We start from the raw sequence: 22,510 nt of genomic DNA, 5'->3' as shown, positions 1-22,510 counted from the left end.
AGATGCTTTTCCCAGCCGTTAGCAAAATCGATTACACATGCCCTAAGCATGTCTTCAAGGGTTTGGATAGTGCGTTCAGATTGCCCATCCGTCTGTGGGTGATAAGCGCTGCTCATATCTAAACGTGAGCCAAAAGACTTATGCATAGCTTACCACAGTTCAGAGGTAAAACGAGCGTCACGATCCGAAATGATGGAGGTTGGCACTCCGTGCCTTGATACCACTTCCTTTAGGTAGATGTCTGCTAGGGTAGAAAACTTATCCGTTTCCTTGATGGCCAGAAAATGTGCAGACTTGGTCAGTCGATCCACGATCACCCAAATGGTATCGTTTCCGCGTTGAGATCTGGGCAGGCCAGTAACGAAATCCATGGAAATTTGCTCCCATTTCCATTTCGGGATCTCTAGTTGTTGAAGTGGGCCTGATGGTTTCTGGTATTCGACTTTGACCCTAGCACAAGTCAAGCCTTTACTGACGTAGGTTGCTATGCTGGCTTTCATACCAGGCCACCAGTATGTAGTCTTTAGATCGTGGTACATCTTATCCGAACCAGGATGTACTGAATAACGAGACTTATGTGCTTCATCCATTACAAGCTCGCGTAGGTCTCCATACAGTGGAACCCAGATGCGTCCGTTAATATAGTAGGCACCGTTTTCCTTTTGTTCTAGCCGCTGCCTCGATCCTCGTAAGGACTCAGCCCTGATGTTCTCTGCTTTCAATGCTTCAACCTGAGCATCGCGAATCTGAGTGGGAAGGTTAGATTGGATGATAAGCTGTAACGCACGTGCACGCTTAGGTATAGTATTCTTTCGACTGAGGGCGTCGGCCACAACATTAGCTTTGCCGGATGATACTTGATCGCACATTCGTAATCATTCAAGAGTTCGACCCATCGGCGTTGTCGCATGTTCAATTCCTTCTGCTTGAAGATATGCTCGAGACTCCTGTGATCGGTGTAAATGGTGCACTTGGTACCATATAGGTAATGTCTCCATATCTTAAGCGCAAAAACAACTACTCCCAGTTCTAAGTCGTGCGTAGTGTAGTTCCTTTCATGAATTTTAAGTTGGCGTGACGCGTAGGCAATGATCTTGTCACGTTGCATCAACACACAACCAAGTCCTTGGATGGAAGCGTCACAATAAACCACAAAATCTTCTGTGCCTTCAGGCAATGAGAGGATAGGCGCGCTACAAAATCTATCTTTTAAGTGCTGAAATGCGGACTCCTGTGCATCACCCCAACGGTAGGTGACACCCTTCTGAGTCAATGAAGTGAGAGGTTGCGCAATCTTGGAGAAATCCTTGATAAATCTTCTGTAGTACCCTGCCAAACCCAAAAATTGGCGGATTTATGTGGGTGTGCGGGGTGCAGGCCAGTTCTTGATCGAGTCAACCTTAGATGGATCAACATGAATCCCATCCTTGTTTACCACATGGCCTAGAAAGTGGACTTCGCGAAGCCAGAAGTCACATTTCGAAAACTTGGCATACAACTGCTCTTTTCGGAGAAGTTCCAGAATAAGCGTCAGATGTTGCTCGTGTTCCTCCTGATTCTTAGAATAGATCAGGATGTCGTCAATGAACACTATGACAAACTTATCCAGGTAAGGCTTGCACACTCGGTTCATGAGATCCATGAAAACCGCAGGTGCATTCGTTAATCCGAAAGGCATAACCAGAAACTCATAATGGTCGTAACGAGTTCTGAATGCTGTTTTGGAGACGTCTTCCTCTCGGCCTCTCAACTGATGGTATCCCGATCTCAAATCAATCTTAGAGTAATAACTCGATCCTTGCAACTGGTCAAATAAATCATCAATGCATGGAAGAGGATAACGATTCTTCACGGTCACCTTGTTGAGTTCGCGGTAGTCAATGCACATTCTGAAGGTACTGTCTTTCTTCTTTACGAACAACACTGGAGCTCCCCAAGGCGAAGAGCTAGGACGTATGAAACCCTTTTCCAAGAGTTCTTGTAGTTGCGGGGACAGTTCTTCAAGCTCTGATGGGGCTAGACGATAGGGTGCTCGAGCTATGGGCGCTGCTCTAGGAGCTAGCTCGATTTGAAACTCAACTTGGCGGTTAGGCGGAAGACCAGGTAATTCCTCAGGGAATACCTCAGAAAGTCGCGTACAATAGGAATGTCTTCTATCTTCCTTTCTCCCGAGGATGCATCAGAAACGAAGGCTAGAATGGCGGTGTCGCCCTTTCGCAAACACTTTTGGGCTTTAAGGAAAGAGATGATGCCTACAACAGCACCACTCTTGTCGCCACAAATCACGAGGGGTTCTTTATCAGAACGAGGGATACGGACGATTTTCTCCTTGCAAATAATCTCCGCTAGGTGTTGACATAACCAATCCATCCCAATGACAACATCAAAACTACCCAGAACGATAGGAATGAGGTCGATAGAAAAGGTCTGATCGGCAAGGACAAGCTTGCAACCTTTAACTACATGTGTAGCCTCTAAACTTTTACCCTTTGCTATCTCTACAATGTGCTTGGTGTTCAATTTTGTTGGAGTACGCTTAAGCATCTGACTAACTTTTAAGGACACGTAGCTAGTATCGGCACCCGAATCAAATAAAACAGTAACAAAGAAATCATCCAGAAGAAACTTACCCATCACAACGTTGGGATCGTTCCTTGCTTCACCCTGACCAATCACGAACACCCGACCTTGGGCGCCATTGCCATTTTTTGTTACCTCCGTTGTTGCCTCCATTGTTGTTTCCATTGTGGTTCCCGTCTCTTTGGTTGTTCTGATTCTGGTTTAGCTGGGGGCAGCTCCTCTTAAAGTGGCCTTCAGTGCCACACTGAAAGCATCCTTTATTTCCCTGTTGATGCTGCTACTGGTGGTTCTGTGGGGCTTGTTGTTGTTGTTGGCGATTCTGATTCGCAAGACGTGGGCTCCTGCAATCGTTGGCTTCATGACCCAGCTTGTGACATCTCTGACAACGACCTTTGTTGCACTGCCCGCTGTGGTGCAGATTACATCGATTGCACTTAGGGTGATTTCCCTTGTACCCACCCTGACCTTGATTTCCAGAAGACTGCTGATTGGGGCTCCTGTACTCATCTGTCTTTCGCTGCTGGGATTGAGCTGAAGCAGAACCCTTGCCCAAATTTCCATCCCACTTGCGCTTATTATCGTTGGGAGCATCAGAAGTAGTAGCGCTAATACGCTTGGGCAACCTGTTCTGCTCAACTGCCTGATCGGTGAGACGATGAGCCAACTTGAAGACTTGCTGAATGGTGCCAAGATTAGCTGAGGTTACGTGGCTTTGAATTTCTGGCACCAAGCCCTTAAGGTACAGTTCGATACACTTGACAGGAGGATCCACCATAGTAGGGCACAAGATGGCTAGCTCATTTGACCTCTTCGTGTATGCCTCGATCTCAGACCCCGTCATCTTCAAATTGAAAAATTCCACCTCCAGCTTGTGGATGTCGTCACGACTGCAGTACTCCTCTTTGATCAGTTCTTTGAAACCGTTCCATGGGGTGGCATTAGCAACCACCAACCCAAGCAGTTGAACCTATGCCTTTCACCAGGTTAACGCAGCTCCTTCGAGTGTTCCAGTAGCATATTTCACCCTACGATCTTCAGGGTATTCACACATCTCGAAAACAGACTCAAGCTTCTCGAACCAGTGAAGAAGACCTACAGCTCCCTCTATGCCGCTGAAAGTACTAGGTCGGCAATCCATGAAGGTTTTGAATGTGCACACAGGAGGCTGAGCGTGTTGACCTATGGTGCGAGAATAAAGGACAAGGTTAAGCACGAGGGTTGGTTTGCGAAGGTAAGATCTAAACGTCCTAAGATGGGTTGATATGGCAGGTTATACCTCCTGCAGGAACAACTGCGAGTGCCTCAGCAACTCGTTCGTTTATCAAAGTCGTTAGCTGGGCTTGAGTTAGGTTGATACGTCCTCCGCGTCCGTTCATGATCTTCACAATGAAGCAACATAAGTGAGTTCGTTTATCAAAGCCGTTAGCTGGGCTTGAGTTAGGTTGATATGTCCTCCGCGTCCGTTCATGATCTTCACAATGAAGCAACATAAGTGAGGAAAGTGTCGCGAAAGTGCGTAAGTGTGGGACGACAGTAGAGAGTAAGCACACAAGATTCAAATAGCAGTTATCACGTTAACTAATGCACAGTGTGAGCTATCTAACCGACAATATAACATAAATCATACCACCTATTGTGTCGAGTCTTGCACGTGGAGCGAAGCGTCGTTGTGGATCGTTGAGCACTGTACCGGTTATAGTCTGGTTTTATCAAAAACTTTTCCCCTTTTTAAAACCAAGTTCACTATAACCAATGGCTCTGATACCAATCTGTCACACCCCCAAAATCCACCATGAAGAGTGCCACCGCTTGGAGTTGTGACATGACCAGGATCGAGCCACCAATCATATTCAACAACGTAATAAGTAAATAAAATCAACCACAATACAATTGGTGACCAAAGCTAGTTAACTAATTTCGAATTAAACAGCGGAAGCATTAAAAGTAAAACCCAAAATATAAGTCCATAGTTCATAAGTTTATAGTCCAAAGCGTAAGTTTAATAAGTTCATAAGGATTCAAATATTAAACACGGAACATAACAGTCCGTATCCCACAACGACTCCTTCCTCGTGCAAGCTCCAAGCATTTAACGACCTGTAAGGCATGTAACAACGAGTCAACAACAAAGTTGAGTGAGTTCACATTTGGTTGTTTAGTTTTAAGTTGTTTCTGAAAACGTGGTTTGTCTTTCGTTGGCGTAATTGCCGTGGGGGTTACCCATAGTTGAAAGCATGATTAACCAGTTCATTCTTTATTACCCAAACCATATCCATGATCAGTGGGGGCTTCCCCATGTGAACCACTAGACTGTACCATATCGACTACTAACGCAAATAAGTTGTGCCCTACGTCAGCGTCTATCATCACTGACGGTTTGCCATAGTCCATTAGTACACGCCCGTCCGACTGGCACGGTGTGAGGTTTGTTAAACCTAATAGCGCTATTAACTAATGACCCGCTCGCCATTGGCCTCTCGATTAAGTCGATATAAAAATGAGGGTCTTATGATAGAGTTTTGTCTAGTAGGTTTTAAGGTTGTTGTCCTACCCAAGGAGGACGAACATACGTAGTTCTACCCAAGGAGAATACGCAGGATTAATATTGGCATCCTACCCATGGAGGATGGCCGTACATATCCTACCCAAGGAGGATATGTAGATTCAGTTTTAAATTCTTTAACCCATTCCCAAACCACCGGGAATCCCATGCCTTAGAAAGTGTGTGAACTCACCTCGGTTTGCTCGGTTAGATTTATTACTCAAGTAAATCAGGAAATCAAGCACGTCCTAATGAGGTACACATAACAATCAGTTTCTCATGCATAACACGTATCCTACGTAGTGTTTATTTACTCTTTACTTTCTACCACAAACCACATTATTTAAATGTCAAGACATATTATCAAGTTATATTATTTTTCCCTAATATAATATAACTATCTCACAAATAAACAAGTATCCACACAAGTGTTCTAGTATAAGATATATATTCTACATATATATTTATCCAATTTTATTTACGAAAATCAACCTCCGGCACCTGGTACTTTGTAATAAAAATCATGGCAAAGTTTATTTAAAAAAATAATGTTTAAAAATATATTTGTAAACATTTGTTAGAAAAATATTTCTAAGTGTCGTATTTCTAGAAAAATTTCGCCAGAGTTTCCTCTGTAAATGGAGGTGTCCATGCTTTTAGCATATCATTTTCTTTTCAAAAAAACCAATCAACAATCATCAATCAACAATGTACACAATATTTAACCACTAATCTTGACAAAATAAGACGAAATCATAAACTCATGAACTTGAAGGTTTTGTAAAAATAGGTAGTAAATCACTAATATGTTTAGTAGGTCTTGTTACCTTTAAAAATAAGTTTAGTTTCTTGAAAACTTTATTTTTAAAGAACTTGGAGTTTCACAACTTCTTGTCAAGATTCACAAAATATTTCTTTATGAAATTTCCTTGTTACACAAGTGCTTACACACTTGTTTAGTTACTATAAATGTGCTTCTTTCATACAAGATCCGGGCTATGCCAAAACTAGTATTTTTCACTTGGTTCTTCCAAAAAACCACTTGTAGATCTTTAGATCTACAAGTTTACAACTTCATTTTACAAGAAAATTATGTTTATTCAAGTTCAAGACTTATGGATGGATGAACACATCATCTTTTAACTTTCTAACTTTTACATCCTACTAGTTCATGCTCTTAAACATGAACTAGTATGTCTAGATGATGATCCATCTTGTTTTTATTAACATACAACATCAAACAATCACAACTACGCAAGATCTACAAGATTTACACACATAACTTCTCTTTATCCATCTTTTATTCCATATGTTCAAGACTTTAGTTTATGTTCATAGGTGTTCTGTAACATTTCAACATTTAATCATATATTAACCACCAAAAACAAGAACAAGATGATGATTTAGAACACTTACTACTAGCACAAGGCTAGGGAAGAAACAAGGCGTAAAAGTGGTGGATAAAAGAAATCTAGAGCGGTTCTTGAACTTTCGAAAGCACCCGGCTTGTTTGTATGTCACCTTGCACCTTTATGTATGTAAGAAATGGTTGAACAAAGGTTGGAAGTGGGTGGATGATGGTGGTAGGGTGGCGGCCGAATGATGTAGGAGGGAGAGAGCTTTGAGTTGGTTGTTGATGTTGTGTGATGAAAGAGAATGCTTAACCCTTGTGCCTACTTATAATCTAATTCCACCATTAACCTTTGGATAACATGTTTCTTGTACCATTAACATGATCTATTATTATAATCAACAAAATCAAAAGGGTGGGTCACCCTTGTGACCGTCCCAAGAGGGGGGGAGGGTATGGGTTGGGTGGTGATGAAACTTGGTTACTACTTAGTTGGATTAGAAGTATTTAGTTGGCATATTAAGTGTGTTAAGCAATATAAAGGGTGTTAGGGTGTTCGGGGATCCTAACTAGCTCAGAAAAGTAGAAACAATGTTTTTGGCAATATTTTTATGTTCCGGGTAAAGTCCGGTTGTTCGGTTGGATATTGATCCGTTAAAGTGCTTAATTAATCAGTAAGGTGTCTTTTATATATATTTTTGTAACACTTTTAATTTCTAACACTTAAGAAATCATAACGGGCTATTTGGTGACTTTTCTGTACATTACTAGTATGTTAACAAGTACATGTAAGTATAACACAGTAATCAGAGAGCAGTTAAATGATTCAGCACAGTCATCAAACACTTTAATTATCATTAATAAATTGTACGGAATACATGGAATTTTAAGGGTTGTCACATACTACACCTATAAATACCCCTTCATTCACTTGCTCAAAACCCACAATTTGATCTGATTTATACTCTCTATGTGGAAGTATATGCTTCCTACCTGAGAGTGAATCGGGTCAAATCTTGCAAGGACCTTCTGTAAGTTTTCTTTCGTGCATTTCTTTCGTTTTTGCGTTAAAGTCAAACTGCGTTTGACTTTCTGCATTGACCAGTTTTTGGTCAGCGCGAAGTTCGTTTGAACTTCATAATGTGAGCGTAATCACGATGGTTGTAGTCCCTAGTGACTATACCTACTGACTACCACGTTATCTAGGCTCAGTGACCAGTCGTAGTTTCGGCCAAAATGCGTTTTCTCACGTATTTTGTAACCAAACTACTCTAGGGTATCAAAACCGTTTGTTTTGATACCAAAACTGTTTTCTAACTTAACTAAACATGTTCTAGCATGTTTAGCTCGTCGCTTTTTAGTTTTGTGCTTGTCTAGGGTCGTAAAGGTAAGCGATCTAAACAAACGCTTATACTTTCGAACCCGAACCATTTGGTCAATCATTAGTATCCAACCAAACACTTTGGGTGACCATAGTCATATTGGGAATAACCTTCCGAGGTTATACCTTATGGTCACGTCGTTTAAGTAGTTGTATGATAGGTAATGTATGTGCCTTAGGAAAATTACCAAAATGCCCTTTTCACGCCAAAATTCATTTTAAGCCTATGTAACATAATTTTTGACATCTAAACTGATTTAGCAACAATATTAAACATGTTAAGGCATATCTTGCTTGTCATAGGGCTAGTTAGGCATTCCGAACGCGTTTTACGCGAACGACGCGTTAAAGTAGCATAAGCTACCTAAACGGGTCGTAACGGGTCAAAAGCACTTAGGTTAGGTTTCGTTTTAGTATGTAGGCTTCGTAAACCATGTTACATAAGTTCCCACACTTATTTGATTTACGAACCCTCGTACTACCCAATCCTCCGATAGGTCCGTTTATTAATGTAGATACCTATATTAGGTGTCGTTTGAATCCGTGATCTTCTAGCTTGCTTGGTGGATATCTAAAGTCTATTGAGCAATCTCAAGTGAGTACATAGACCCCTCTTTTACTGTTTTTCAAACATTTTGGGGTGAAACACATGTGCCTACTTGTTACTTTTGTGTTTTCCATGTTTTCATATCATATGCTTGTTATGTTCATTAGTACATTTATAGTACATGATTTCATTGTGTTTTCGCTATGTATGTCCTTTGTTGCATACTTAGTACATTTGATTTACATTACATTTCATGCTATGTATGTCCATTTAGTGCATACCTAGTGCATAGTTTTACATTACCTTTTTATGCTATGTATGTTCATCATACTTAGTACATTTGTTTTGCATCACATGTTATATATGTTCATCATATTTAGTACATTTGTTTTCATCACATGGTTACATTTTGGTATGACATTTGGTTTGTTTTAAATGGGACCAAAATACATTCATTAACATTAGCTACGCCGTTCGTTAGTAGGTAGTGGTACCATAGGAATTGACAACTCCCATCCTGACATCCTAGGTATGTTTGGATGAAAGGAATGATCGAATTCGATAAACATAACTTAGATAAACCTTTAGTTTGTTTAAAGATTATCGCCACAGTCGCAAGGCCTTAATGTATGCATTTTCACAATACCGCATAGATGTTTGTATCAGTATAGCATGCACTTTCCACAAAACATAACATTGATTTAAACCACGTTTTACTTCAATACATTGTTTTGTGCATTTTTCCTATGGTTCAGTTGATATATATGTCACTTACCATACATGACATTTTGTTTACACATTACTTGATTGACATTTGACATTGACATTTTGATATTGATATACACATTTTCATGGACCACATTTTGACATAAACATTTTGATATGATTTACACAAAGACATTTGACAAATGGTTTAGACATGGGTAATTCACATTGGTGGTTTGTTTGGGTAAGTGATTTAAGTAACGAGACATGTGTAATGTGGTACAAGCATGGTGGATACGCCGCTGGTACTTCCTATATATAAGTGCTTGTATTATATTACATGTCGTAGCGTTAATTACATCACTCAATTTGGACTTATACTTTTTTAGACAAATAACATATTTTTCACAAGACTTTGTTTTACAAAACAATTTGTTTTATACAACTTATTTTACTTGGTTATTCTTTTAACCATACATTATTCTTATATTTATACATAACAACTGATTTATCTCTTTACAAATGATTTATACAAACAAACACTTAAACTAGATTCATGACAAGTTTTCATTAAACATTTTCTTAAAACCTAAGTCATGAATCCTATTTTCACAAAACCTATGTTACTCACAGGCATTTTTATGCTGACGTACCTATTTTCACATGTGTTTCAGGAGCTAATGCATAGGACGTTCGTGACGCGCTAGGGTGGACTTGGGCCTTAGTGACATAAAATTAAGATAGACTTAGTTTAATTATGTTATGTACTTTTTGGTTCTTGTTTTGAAACAATGTATTCCACCTTTGGTTGCTGAATAAAATGTAATTTTTAATTACCATGGTTGTGGAACAATAATTCTATTACAACACTCCCTGACGTTTCCGCCACGATTTGATGTTTTACGTGGTTGGGGTGTGACAGTTTCTGATATTCCACTTTAACTTTCGAGCAGGTTAAACACTTACTCACATAAGTCGCAATGTGAGCTTTCATCTTCGGCCACGAATACATGACTTTGAGGTCCTGATACATCTTATCCGAACCTGGGTGAACAGAGTATCAAGACTTGTGCGCTTCATCCATCACAAGTTCTCTAAGGTTACCAAACAAAGGAATCCATACACGCTCCATGAAGTAGAGAATACCATCTGATCTCTCTACAAGCCGTTTTTCCATGCCCCTTAAGTATTCTGCTTCAATGTTTTCCTCTTTCAACGCTTCAGTCTGAGCCGAACGAATCTAGTCAGGCAGGTTAGAATGAATGGTAAGCTGCAAGGCGCGAACACGTTTGGGTTTCGATTCCTTTCGACTGAGAGCGTCAGCTACCACGTTGGCCTTACCCGGATGATACTTGATTGCATAGTCGTAGTCATTTAAAAGTTCTACCCAACGACGCTGTCGCATATTCAAATCCCTCTGGTCAAAAATATGCTGAAGGCTCCTGTGGTCGGTAGAAATAGTGCATTTAGTACCGTACAGGTAATGCCTCCAGATTTTGAGTGCAAACACCACGGCTCCCAACTCTAAGTCATGTGTCGTATAATTCCTCTCATGAACCTTCAGTTGTCGAGAAGCATAAGCGATCACATTGTTTCATTGCATCAACACGCAACCAAGACCCTGAATGGAAGCATCGCAATATACCACAAAATCTTATGTTCCTTCAGGTAGAGACAAAATCGGCGCACTACAGAGTTTCTGTTTCAGCAATTGGAAAGCATCCTCTTGCTTCGTTCCCCAAGAATACACAACACCTTTCTGTGTCAACGAGGTAAGAGGTTGAGCAATCTTCGAAAAGTCTTTAATAAATCTTCGATAATACCCAGCGAGACCAAGAAATTGTCGCACCTCCGAAGGATTCTTTGGTGTCGCCCAATTTCTAACAGCAACAACCTTTAAAGGATCCACGTGTATCCCGAATTCATTAACAATGTGTCCAAGAAAATGTACCTCCCGAATCCAGAAGTCACACTTAGAAAACTTCGCATAGAGTTGCTCCTTCCTCAGGAGCTCCAAAATAAGACGTAAGTGCCGTTCGTGATCTTCCTTGCTCTTCGAGTAGATCAAAATGTCGTTGATGAATACAATAACGAAATCGTCGAGATACGGTTTGCATACACGGTTCATGAGGTCCATGAAGACCGCTGGCGCGTTAGTCAACCCAAACGGCATAACTAAAAACTCATAGTGTCCATAACGCGTTCGAAAAGCCGTTTTTGGAACATCCTCCTCTCGGACTCTCACCTGATGATAGCCCGATCTTAAGTCGATCTTCGAATAAAAACTTGACCCTTGCAACTGGTCAAACAAGTCGTCGATGCGTGGCAATGGATAACGGTTCTTGACAGTCACCTTGTTGAGTTCCCGATAATCAATACACATGCGAAAGGACCCGTCTTTCTTCTTTACAAACAAAACTGGGGCTCCTCAAGGCGAAGAACCGGGTCGAATAAAGCCTCTGTCCAATAACTCTTGCAGTTGATTAGACAACTCTTGCAACTCTCCAGGTGCTAAACGATAAGGAGCACGAGCAATTGGGGTCGCTCCTGGCGCAAGGTCAATCTGAAATTCCACTTGATGGTGAGGAGGTAAACCAGGTAGTTCCTCAGGAAATACATCAGCAAATTCACGTACGACTGGCAGATCCTCGATCTTTCTCTCTTCAGACGGAGTGTCAGTAACAAGTGCTAGAATATCAGGATACCCCTTTCGTAGACACTTTTGTGCTTGCATAGCTGAGATGATACCAACCATCGCACCACTGCGATGCCCCTGAACCGATAATGACTCTCCACCAGGGAGAGGAATACGTACAATCTTCTCTTTGCACAGAATCTCAGCTTGATGTTTAGACAACCAATCCATACCAACCAGTCCGTCAAAACTACCGAGGGTAACAGGAAGGAGATCAATATCAAACACTTGACCCACAAGATCTAGCTTACACCCAAATAGGACATGTGAAGCTTCAATCGTTTTGCCATCGGCTAATTCTACTACATGCTTAACCTCTAAAGGTGTTGGAGTTAATCCTAAGCGCTGACTAAACTCTAGGGACATATAACTCCAATCGGCACCGGAATCAAACAATACAGAAGCAAAAAGGTTGTTCATAGAAAACGTACCAGTCACGACATTGCTGTCGTTCCTAGCGTCCCCTGCACCAATAGTAAATACCCTTCCACGAGCTCCATTGCCCCCGTTGTTGCCGTTGTTGCTCCCAGCATTGTTATTGTTCCAGCGGTTGTTGTTGTCGTTGGCATTCTGATTCAGCTGAGGGCAATCCCATTTAATATGACCCTCATCCCCACACTGATAATACCCCTTCTTAAAGCCTTGGTTCTGATGGGGCTGTTGCCTTTGTTGCTGCTGCTGCTGATTCTGTTGCTGGTTTTGCTACTGCTGCTTTGGGTACGGAGCTCTACAATCCTTTGCCATATGGACTACCTTGTCACACCTGTGGCAGGCCCGAACACATGATCCATGATGATGATATCCACACTTGTTGCTCTTTGGCTTCCTACCAGCATAGGAGCCTTGACCCTGATTGCTGCCCTGGACTTGGTTAACTGAAGACGACTGACTGAAACTACGGTTGTTGCTGTTGTCAGGCCTTTTCTGAGATTGACTGGCACTGGTTGCTTTGTCAGCATCGTTCCATTTTCGTTTGTTATCACTAGAAGGCGTAGTAGCTGTGGTTGCAGCAGCAGTAGTGGCAGAAATGCGCGGTGGTAGCGAACCACTCTCCACTTCCTTATCGGTGATCTTGTGAGCCAAACGGACAATCTGAGGTAAGTTGTTGAGGTTAGCTGCAGTAACCAAACCCCTCACCCGTGGAGCTAATCCCTTGATGAACAGTTCTATTCTCCGGTGCGGAGGTCGGGACAAGTTCGGGCACATGATAGCCAACTCATGGGACCGTTTTACGTATGCCTCAATCTCGGATCCCACCATCTTCATATCATAATACTCGTTCTCCAGTTTCTGAATCTCATCACGAGGACAATGCTCCTCCCTTATCAATTCCTTAAAATCGTCCCATGAAGTGGCATTTGCCACCTCGATGCCCAACATCTGAACCTGGGCATTCCACCATGTCAGGGCACCATTCTCGAGTGTGCCCGTAGCATACTTCACTCTGTCCCCCGCAGGACAGTTGCACATCGCAAACACCGATTCTGCCTTCTCAAACCATCGCAGGAGTCCTACAGCCCCTTCAGTCCCACTGAAGGTCTGTGGCTTACAATCCATGAACATCTTGAACGTAGAAGTAGGTGGATTGTTTTGGTTTTGCGCTTGCTGACCTAATGGACGAAAGAAAACACATTACAGGGGTAAGAGTCGTGTACGTGACACAAGATTAAAGAGCTTGGTAGGCTGCCAAAGCCTCAGCCACACGTGTGTTGATTAAGTTTGTCAGCTCAGCTTGGGTCATCGCGATGTGACCACGTCCATGACCTCATCCGCTCATGATTCTATATAAGGAGAGGGAACAAATTTAAGAGTCGAGATGAGGTAAGAGTCAAGTATCACGTTGAAATCTACAAACTACTAAGTCTACACACAATAGGGCAGAACCCTTCTCACACCCGTTAAGCCTCACTGGGACTTACATGCACCTCACGTTATTATTATGTGTGCACCCATAATAATAAGGCAATTTGCATGCTCATCTCAGTGCCTCTTAACTTGCGCTAAAAGTTTCCCCCACATTCAAGTAGCAAAACAGAAGGTATTACATGATAACGAATCATAAGAGTCGAAGAGTAGTGTCACACTATCAAATAACCATAGTATCTAATATATCGTTTCATGCAAGCTGTGAGTGTGTGACTACTAAACAAGGAATGCATAAAGTAAACAGAAGACGAACCTTGCAATCTGGAGCTGAGTGTCATGGTCGATTTTCGAAGTTGTTCAGTTATAGTCTGGTTTTATAAAAAATGTTTTAAAACCTAGTTCACTATAACTAGTGGCTCTGATACCAAACTGTTACACACCCAAAATACCATATGCAGAATCACCGCGGGACGTGTGACGTACCAGGATCCAAGCCACCAATCACATTGAACCATTAATAATAATTTAAGTAAAAGCATTCGATTCATTTCATAATAAGAATCCAAGTCAAAGTTAAAACCAAAGTAAACATTCAGCGGAAGCATATAGTAAATTGTTAAACAACTGTTTCAAAATAAGTGTTCACAACCAATGTATCAAATATCCAAGAGTCTCGATCCATGACCACTCCAGCACTCCCAAATAGCAAGTCTATATTCAGAAATCTAACGACCTGTAAGCAAGCAGACAAGTGTGTCAGACGACGCTGGTGAGTTTAAAGTTTGTTATCGTGTTTAGTTACCAGTTTAAAACGTTTCACAGATTCATTGTTGTTAATCACACGCTTACCGCCGATGGCTCCAGATTATTTGCCTTAAACCCCATTGCCTCTATCAAAGCAATGGTCAAGCTGGGGGTCACTAGTTCACTCCCGACCTCCTCGGTGCGGTGTGAGGGTGCCAAACCTAAGTAGCGCTACTAACTAGTACCCCGTTGCCCTACAAGCAACGATCGGTAGGAGGGACTTGAATGATAGATACAGACGTGTATTAACCAGCAACCCAGGTTTAACATTCCAGTCAAACCCATTACCCGACATTCCCTTCCCGGAACGTTTACCAGATGTCCCAACCCGGGACGCATGCTTGGAAAAGGGCAGTGAACTCACCTTGGTTTGCTCGGTTTGTTTAGTTACCCGTTTCCAAGTTAATCAACCAACCCTAACGTAGTTACCAATGAATATCAGTTTCACGATTAAACAGGTTATTATTTTCACACAGTTTGCATCATATACACCAGTTCATAGTTCATAGCATAACAGTAGCCAGTACACCTTTCTATTACAAGAATACACATCTCATGTGTTTATCACAAGTAGCACAGAACATAGCAGGTGAGTTTGTTGTACCAACCAATTAAACCAAGTTTCTTATTAACATTAACACGTGACATGGATAGTGTACACACCAGTTTCTATCATCTTTAATCATTCACAGATACCTACTGTTCATTTCAATAACTTGCACGGCGAAACACCCTTGTGACGAAAGATACACATTTCGTCAGGGTGAGGTGTGACGAAACACTCATGTGTTTCGTCGTTATGCTTGTCGGCGAAACTCCTATATGTTTCGTCGATGTGCACTATGACGAAACTCACATATGTTTCGTGGGACTAACAGTTACAGATCCATCCAATGATTACAAGTTGACATATTCTAGAACCCTAATGATCATCACCAGTTATAATCATCGATCAATCATTCAGCACCCAACGGGTATTGACAATTCAAACATACATATTCCTTTTTAACATTCTAATTTCTTATGCATCAACAACATCCTTGACAACTCATTTAAATCCAACAGTTATCAGAGATTCTCATATAAACAACAATAGATCATCACAACACATATCAAAACACATACACATACATGTTCATGTTCAATCTAGTTCGTACATAAGATCATGAATCAATCTGTCAAACCTTTATCATGCAAGTATCGGATTTACACTTCTAACCCTAATTCATACGACACCACAGTAATAACAGAACCGTAATAATCAACAATCCATTCAGTGACAACGTTTATGCACTAACCTTGATGTGGTATAGATCGGGTATGGATCGGTGGTGCCTAGGGTTTGAGAGTCTCGAATGGGAGATGAGGGAACTGCCGTCGCTACGTTTAGAAGAAGTCTAGGGTTTGCTAACTGGCACACTACGCAAAAATATCATAGGGACATGTTTGGGCCTCATCTGGCCCGAAGCCCTTCACGGCGAAAGGTCATTCCAGACGAAACTCATGTTTCGTCGAGCACAAGGTGGCGAAAGTCCTATATGTTTCGTCGCTAAGGGTTAGTGACGAAAGTCTTATGTTTCGTCGGGTACAGTGCTTTGTCATAAAAGGGTTTTTATTAAACAATAACTAATGCAATTATCAACACAACACGCAACTACATAAACATTAAGATCAAACTTTCAAACTGTTACACCTTTCATAATCTAACTAAATAATCAACACAGGATTGCCACAAAAAAGATACGCGAATGAAAGGGATTGAAATCTCGGCTTGTCACACACACACACGCACGCATATATATATATATAGGGTGGGGTTCTAGAGTGAACACTAGTGTATTTGCGAACTGAGTGAACAAATCCTGACCATTGATCTACACACGTGTATGGCCAGGATCTCATTATCAAATCGTAAAATACACCAGTGTATTTCAACATCAAATCCTGGCCATTGATCTACACACGTGTATGGCTAGGATTAGTTCACTCAGTTCGCAAGCTACACAACACACAACTACATAAACATTAAGATCAAACTTTCAAACTGTTACAGCTTTCATAGTCTAACTAAATAATCAACATAGGATTGCCACACAAAAGATACGCGAATGAAAGGGATTGAAATCTCGGGTTGTCACACACACACACACACACGCATATATATATATATATATATGGGAGGGTTTAAATGAGAACACTAAATATTGTGAGAACCGTGAGAACAAATGAAAAAACCATGAGAAGTTGGTCAAAAACAATTCAAATTCAATTTTTTTTCCACACTTATCATTATTATTCGAATACAATGTTAGAAATTTAATTTACACGTTTAAATTTACGTGAATTCGTAAATAAAGAAAATTTACACATGTGTAAGTTTGCCATTTACACATGTGTAAATCTGTTATATTTACACATGTGTAAAAAATCTAAAAAAGAGTGACTTTCAAATGAGAAATGAATTATTTGATGTTATAAATTCTTGTTTTGATGTTGTATCTTAATTACAATGAGGTTTGTATTAAAAAAATTGGTTTTGATTGGTTTTTTCATTCGTTCTCACGGTTCTCGCAATATTTAGCGTTCTCAAGATAACCCTCCCCTATATATATATATATATATATATATATATATATATATATATATATATATATATATATATATATATATATATATATATATATATATACTAGACGTATACCCGCGCGATGCGGCGGGACGACAATTTACTATGCGGTATTCGTTTACTGTGAGTTTGTCAATTTTCTCGTGATACATTGTATTATACGTTTGTTAAGTTTCTTATTCGTAGCATCCGTGTGTGGCGTATACCATGAGCCTTACAGGCTTTTTAAAAATAACAAACATGCTATTAAGAAAATATATGTAAAAAACGTAGTATTTAAAAAAAACACACACGTGCGAAAACTGCATTAGCTAGCAATGAATGCTATGAGCAATGTACAACCCACAATCTATATCCCATCAGATGAAGTAAATTCGAGAAAAAAAAAACTATAGTTGCACTTTGAAAGGGGAGCAGTCTGCCGTCTATATAGGGTGGTGAGCAGTCCATCGGCTGCGAGGACAATTTACAACACAGTACAACACGACAGCTAATAATGTTGAGATGGTATAATAATTTCAAAGGATTTCTCAAACAAGCTTGTTTTTAGGCTCGAACTCGAGCTCAAGCTCGTTTAAGCTTGGCTTATTTCTAGCTCGGCTCATTTACGCCTTATGTTTATCTAAACTTAAAACGCTCATAGTATTGCGGTTATTGATGAGGAGAAAGTGGTAGAAGAAGAATCACACTCACATTTGTTAAAGAACTCATCATCATCATCATCATACTCAGTAAATCCCACCAATAACAAAGTTAAGGTAGGGTCTGAGGAGGGTAATATGTAGCCAGCCTTACCTCTAACCCGTAGGAATAGAGAGGCTGCTTCCAGTGAGACCCCCGACTCGACATTTGTTAAAGAACTACGTAGACATATATACAGGAAGATGATTCAGTTGCATAGATTCTCACACCAACATGAAACTGTAAACATTGTGTTGGTCGGTTCGAGTTCATCGGTACATATTCAAGGAAGCAAGATGACTGATTTGTATTATTTTGTGTTGTATTTCTTTATTTTTGGTATGTACCTTCATTTTATGTTGGTGAAGTATTACTTGTCTAGTTTTATTAACCGAGTAAAATGTTATAATCCAAACATATATAACACCCCTTAGTACATGTGAGAGGCTAGAGAAAACTATTATAATCCAAACATATATAACCTCACTTCACTTAGTATAGAATCTTTAATTAAAAACTACAAAGACATTTTACTTAGTTGTAACACATTTGGTTCACCCAATTCCCTTTGCATTTTTAAGTTGGTCCATTGTGAATTCTTTAAATGCAGTTGGGTCACTCGCATCCTCATCGTTCCCTGTAGTAGTATAAAAGCAAACAATATATAAGTAACAGGACAGTTTGGGTTATAACTTATTGCTCATGGGTTATACGACTAAGATTAAAAAGGCTTGGTTAAAGTGTGTGAATAATAGTTAAGAGTGAGCTGGTTAGATCTGCCTTTTAAAATAATCCCACTCCACCTCCCCTAATGTACAAACTCCAATTTAATTACTGAAGAAAAAAAATGTAAGGGGTCATTTTGGAAAAAAGAAACATCAAGATGTGCAAGTTCAGGTCAGGTAATGTTCTATTTTACTGTCGAGCTGTTGATTAATGGCTTATGGCGACAATAACGGTGACCATGATCGTGATTGTATTGGCAGGCAGGCACGGGTGGTAAGTGGAGCAGGCCACTCGAAGCCATTCCAAGTTAATATTCATAAGACTGGCTCATTCTGACCCATTTTAAAATTTTGAGAAAAAATGTTGAAGCTATTTACAACTGTCTACATGCATAAGTCAAAGTGTCAGACGATCAGACCTCTTGTCTGGCTAGCTTGAGTTCGGCTTCCAAAGGTGGAAGGATGGCTTCGATTGGGGGCATGTCGTCGTCTTTTTGAGCTGCGTGGGCTCTTCGTAAAGTAGCTTCTGCTGCAAATTGAGCTGCCATTGATGCTTTCTTCTCATCGTTGATTTTCTTGATTCCAAGATTCTAGATAACCAAAAAGTTATTTAATCATATCTGATGCTATAATGAAAGAGTAAAAGTTAGAGGATAGATGTGATTCATCAATACCTTGCTGTCGAGAAGAGATTCGGTCAACTTCAGCTTTTCATCCACTTTTGACAGTTCTTCAGTTAGCTAAGGTATATAGGAGAGAGCAAGAACAAATGTATAGCAGTGTTAACTCGAAATAAAACATCAATAAACAACCACATTCGAACATGAAAACAACCTAAATACCAAACAGAGAGTACCTAACACAATGGCAATGCACACAATTTTTTTCTCAATGAAACACAATATCAATGTCAAAACTCAAAACACTATATACCTCACTAAAAAGTAGCATTTGCTACATTCTACAGGTCGATTCGAAAATTCCAATTCATAGCAAACTCAAAACGCCAAATCCAACGGTTACATTATGAATCAATCGCACAATTTGAAACCCTAGAAATCGGAAAACATAAACACTAACCTCAGTAGCACCTAGATTCTCTATAAGAGTAATCTTTTTTCCTGTGGATCAAACAAAATACACACATACGTAAGTGAAAACAGAAACATGATTCGAATTGTAAATCGGGTCAAACTTAAAACTGAAAGAATGAGGAGAGTTACCTCGAAGATCTAATTCACAGTTGACGGAACCCTCAACGCCACCACCGTCTCACTACCGCCGACGTCTCTCTGCCTGCTCTCATCTCTCTCTCTCTCGCTACCATATGCTGCTTCTCTCTGTTGTTCTTTGTCTGTCTTGAATAATCGGATGAAACTTACCTTTTTCGCAACAAAAAAAACCCTAGAACCCAGATTTGATTTGATGGAGAAATCAGTGGCACCCTTAAATCTCCTTCCCCCACTACAGCCACTCGCCGACCAGAACCCTCGCTGTCCTGTTCTCCTTCTCGTCTCTCTCCCTCTCCTCGTTCTCTCTCTCTCTCCGACCAGAACCATGCTAATGCTAAATTTGTAACATGCTTTTTTTCTTTCTGTTGATTTCCTTTCATGCTTCCTTAATGAGTTGGAGAGTGTGATACTCTAATTTTTATTTTATTTCCTTTCATGAAACAAAGAAAAAACAACAATAAGATCAGCTAGATATGAGCCTATACCTTTGTGTACCTTGCAATCCTAATTCCTTGATTTTTTTTTCCGCAAGTGGCGTAACAGGTTGAGTGGCAATATACAGTGAGCTTTGCAGAGAAGCCGTCAATTACTTCAGCCTTAGTACTATGACGAAATGATAAAATGTTTGGATGTCTGACCTGAAATCAACAGTTTAGAGACTTATTTCACTTGCAACAAACACATAATTACAAAAAGCTCACCAAATATTTTCTGTAAGCTTTATCTTGGGTTCATATAGTTGTATATAAATAAATAAATAAATAAATAAATAAATAAACAAAAGATACATGCACAAATAGCAGAGCCCAGATCCCTTCTTTCAACAATGTAAAGAGACCTGTCCAGTTACCAACACCAAAAGCAATAAGTAAATGAAAAGAATAACGAATTACATGAATGACTGAAGATAGTTGAAACTCTGGTGATCAAACTTAAATCTAAGAATAGCCAATGGCCGTATTGTACACGCAACATGGAGCTAACTTGGCATATATTTGTAACTAACTACAAATGTACATTAGGCTCCTCGGTATGGTTCCGTCTCCACCCCCGGCGCCGCCACATCACCACCGTTCTCCCACGCCGCCCCCCCTCCGTCCCCCTCCGTCCCGTCGTCGCCGTCCGAGTTTAGCCGTTTGAGACGGACCAAACATGTGGGCCTCCCCCTCGGCGACGCCGTCCTCCCACGCCGCCCCCTCCGTCCTCATCCCGTCGCCGGCGTTCCTCCGGTCACCATACCGAGTAGCCTTACATGTATTCAAATGAAAAGGATCACATATCAATCAATATATTTCATGTTCGGATGAATAATCCCATTCATTTAGCTCAAGATGAGTTATGAGTAACTCACTGTTGTAAGCCGTTTGAGACCAGCAGCTAAACGTCCATCACCAGCATTACTTCCCGTGAGTGAAAATATTGATACAGGAGATCCACCCACCTGGAAAATCAAGACAGACGGTTACAAATGCTCATAAACTCACTTTCCGATTTCCAAAGATTCAGTTGTCCAAATACCAAAACCCTAAATCCTAGACAGGGAACAAATTTGAACTATTTTAAATCATTCTGTCGAATTACTCTACATGATATGAAATCCACAGTGGCTAGATTGAGATTTGGTGAAAAACTCTAAAAAGTAATAAATATAAACCAACATAATAGAAATAGATCAAGTATGAACCAGCATAATCAATTAACAGCCAAGAGATGAAATTATCACTTTTTTTCTTTTTACCATTAACAATCAACAGAAGTGAAAGAACAGCCATCATAACAAATTTGGGGATAAAATTAGGGAAAAACATCATACATTATGTTTTGAAATCAACAGCTTGGACAGAATCAAACAGAACATCCTAATAGCTTCGATTTGTTTATCGATTTTAAAAGCCTAGAACATCCTATAAGGCCAGTTATAAACATCAAAATCGGCTCCGGCTGGTTACCTTCAGTTAGGGTTTCTTCAAATCGGTGTTCATCACTGCGTGTTTTCAATTTCATTGATGTTTGCTCCAGATCTAGATCTAGAGAAAGAGAGAGAAAGTCTGATGTTATGAGATGTGAGTTGTGAGAGAGAAGAGATTGGAAAGGGCGATCCGTGTGAAGTGAATATCAGCCGTTCAGATCGTGATCCGTGTGAAAAGGTGAAAAATATGGACGGTTGATGATGAATCAGTTGAAGGGTAAAAAGTTTGTGTTTTCTTGTGCTTTAAATCTTGTACATTGTGCATTAAGTGTTTTTTCAACACCTTGTTCAATTACCATCTTGTCCTTCATATATGTTTATTAAAGTAGTATAGATATATATATATATATATATATATATATACACACACTAGGGTTCTAGAGGGAACACTAGTATATTTGCGAACTAAGTGAACAAATACTGACCATTGATCTACACACGTGTATGGCCAGGATCTCATTATCAAATCGTAAAATACACTAGTGTATTTCAACATCAAATCCTGGCCATTGATCTACACACGTGTATGTCTAGGATTAGTTCACTCAGTTCGCAAGCTACACTAGTGTTCACTCTTGAACCTAATCCTATATATATATATGTATATGTATATATATATATATGTATGTATATGTATATGTATATATATGTATATATATATATATATATATATATATATATATATATATATATATATATAGGGTTCATGCGAGAACCAATGTGAACATAACAAAATAAACCCACTACACCACCCAAAACTTAAAAAAACCTAACCCCCACCCCACCCCCTGAAAACCAAACCTTCC

General features: G+C 40.0%; 1 protein-coding gene across 4 annotated transcripts; it reads right to left on the bottom strand.

The window, feature by feature from the left end:
- Positions 1-18,179: 18,179 nt before the first annotated feature.
- LOC110904846 lies at positions 18,180-21,810 on the bottom strand. Of its 4 annotated transcripts, none has more exons than XR_004887758.1 (6): positions 21,685-21,810; positions 21,087-21,176; positions 19,727-20,373; positions 19,178-19,624; positions 18,923-19,093; positions 18,180-18,415 (listed from the first exon to the last, which is right to left on the bottom strand). XR_004887758.1 is itself a non-coding variant. In XM_022150723.2 (3 exons), the coding sequence occupies exons 1-3, from the start codon at positions 21,591-21,593 to the stop codon at positions 20,800-20,802; spliced, it is 318 nt and encodes a 105-aa protein (XP_022006415.1). In that variant the 5' UTR covers positions 21,594-21,776; the 3' UTR covers positions 20,742-20,799. The 4 variants fall into 4 exon arrangements, 1 of the variants encoding a protein (XP_022006415.1); XR_004887759.1 differs by having other exon boundaries at positions 21,549-21,776; XM_022150723.2 differs by lacking the exons at positions 18,180-18,415; positions 18,923-19,093; positions 19,178-19,624; positions 19,727-20,373 and adding an exon at positions 20,742-20,982 and having other exon boundaries at positions 21,549-21,776.
- Between the last annotated feature and the right edge of the window lie 700 nt (positions 21,811-22,510).

This window comes from Helianthus annuus, chromosome 2, assembly GCF_002127325.2.
Source record: "Helianthus annuus cultivar XRQ/B chromosome 2, HanXRQr2.0-SUNRISE, whole genome shotgun sequence".
NCBI lineage: Eukaryota > Viridiplantae > Streptophyta > Magnoliopsida > Asterales > Asteraceae > Helianthus > Helianthus annuus.
Note: the sequence above shows the minus strand (reverse complement) of the source record. Positions and strands in the feature narration are given on the sequence as shown.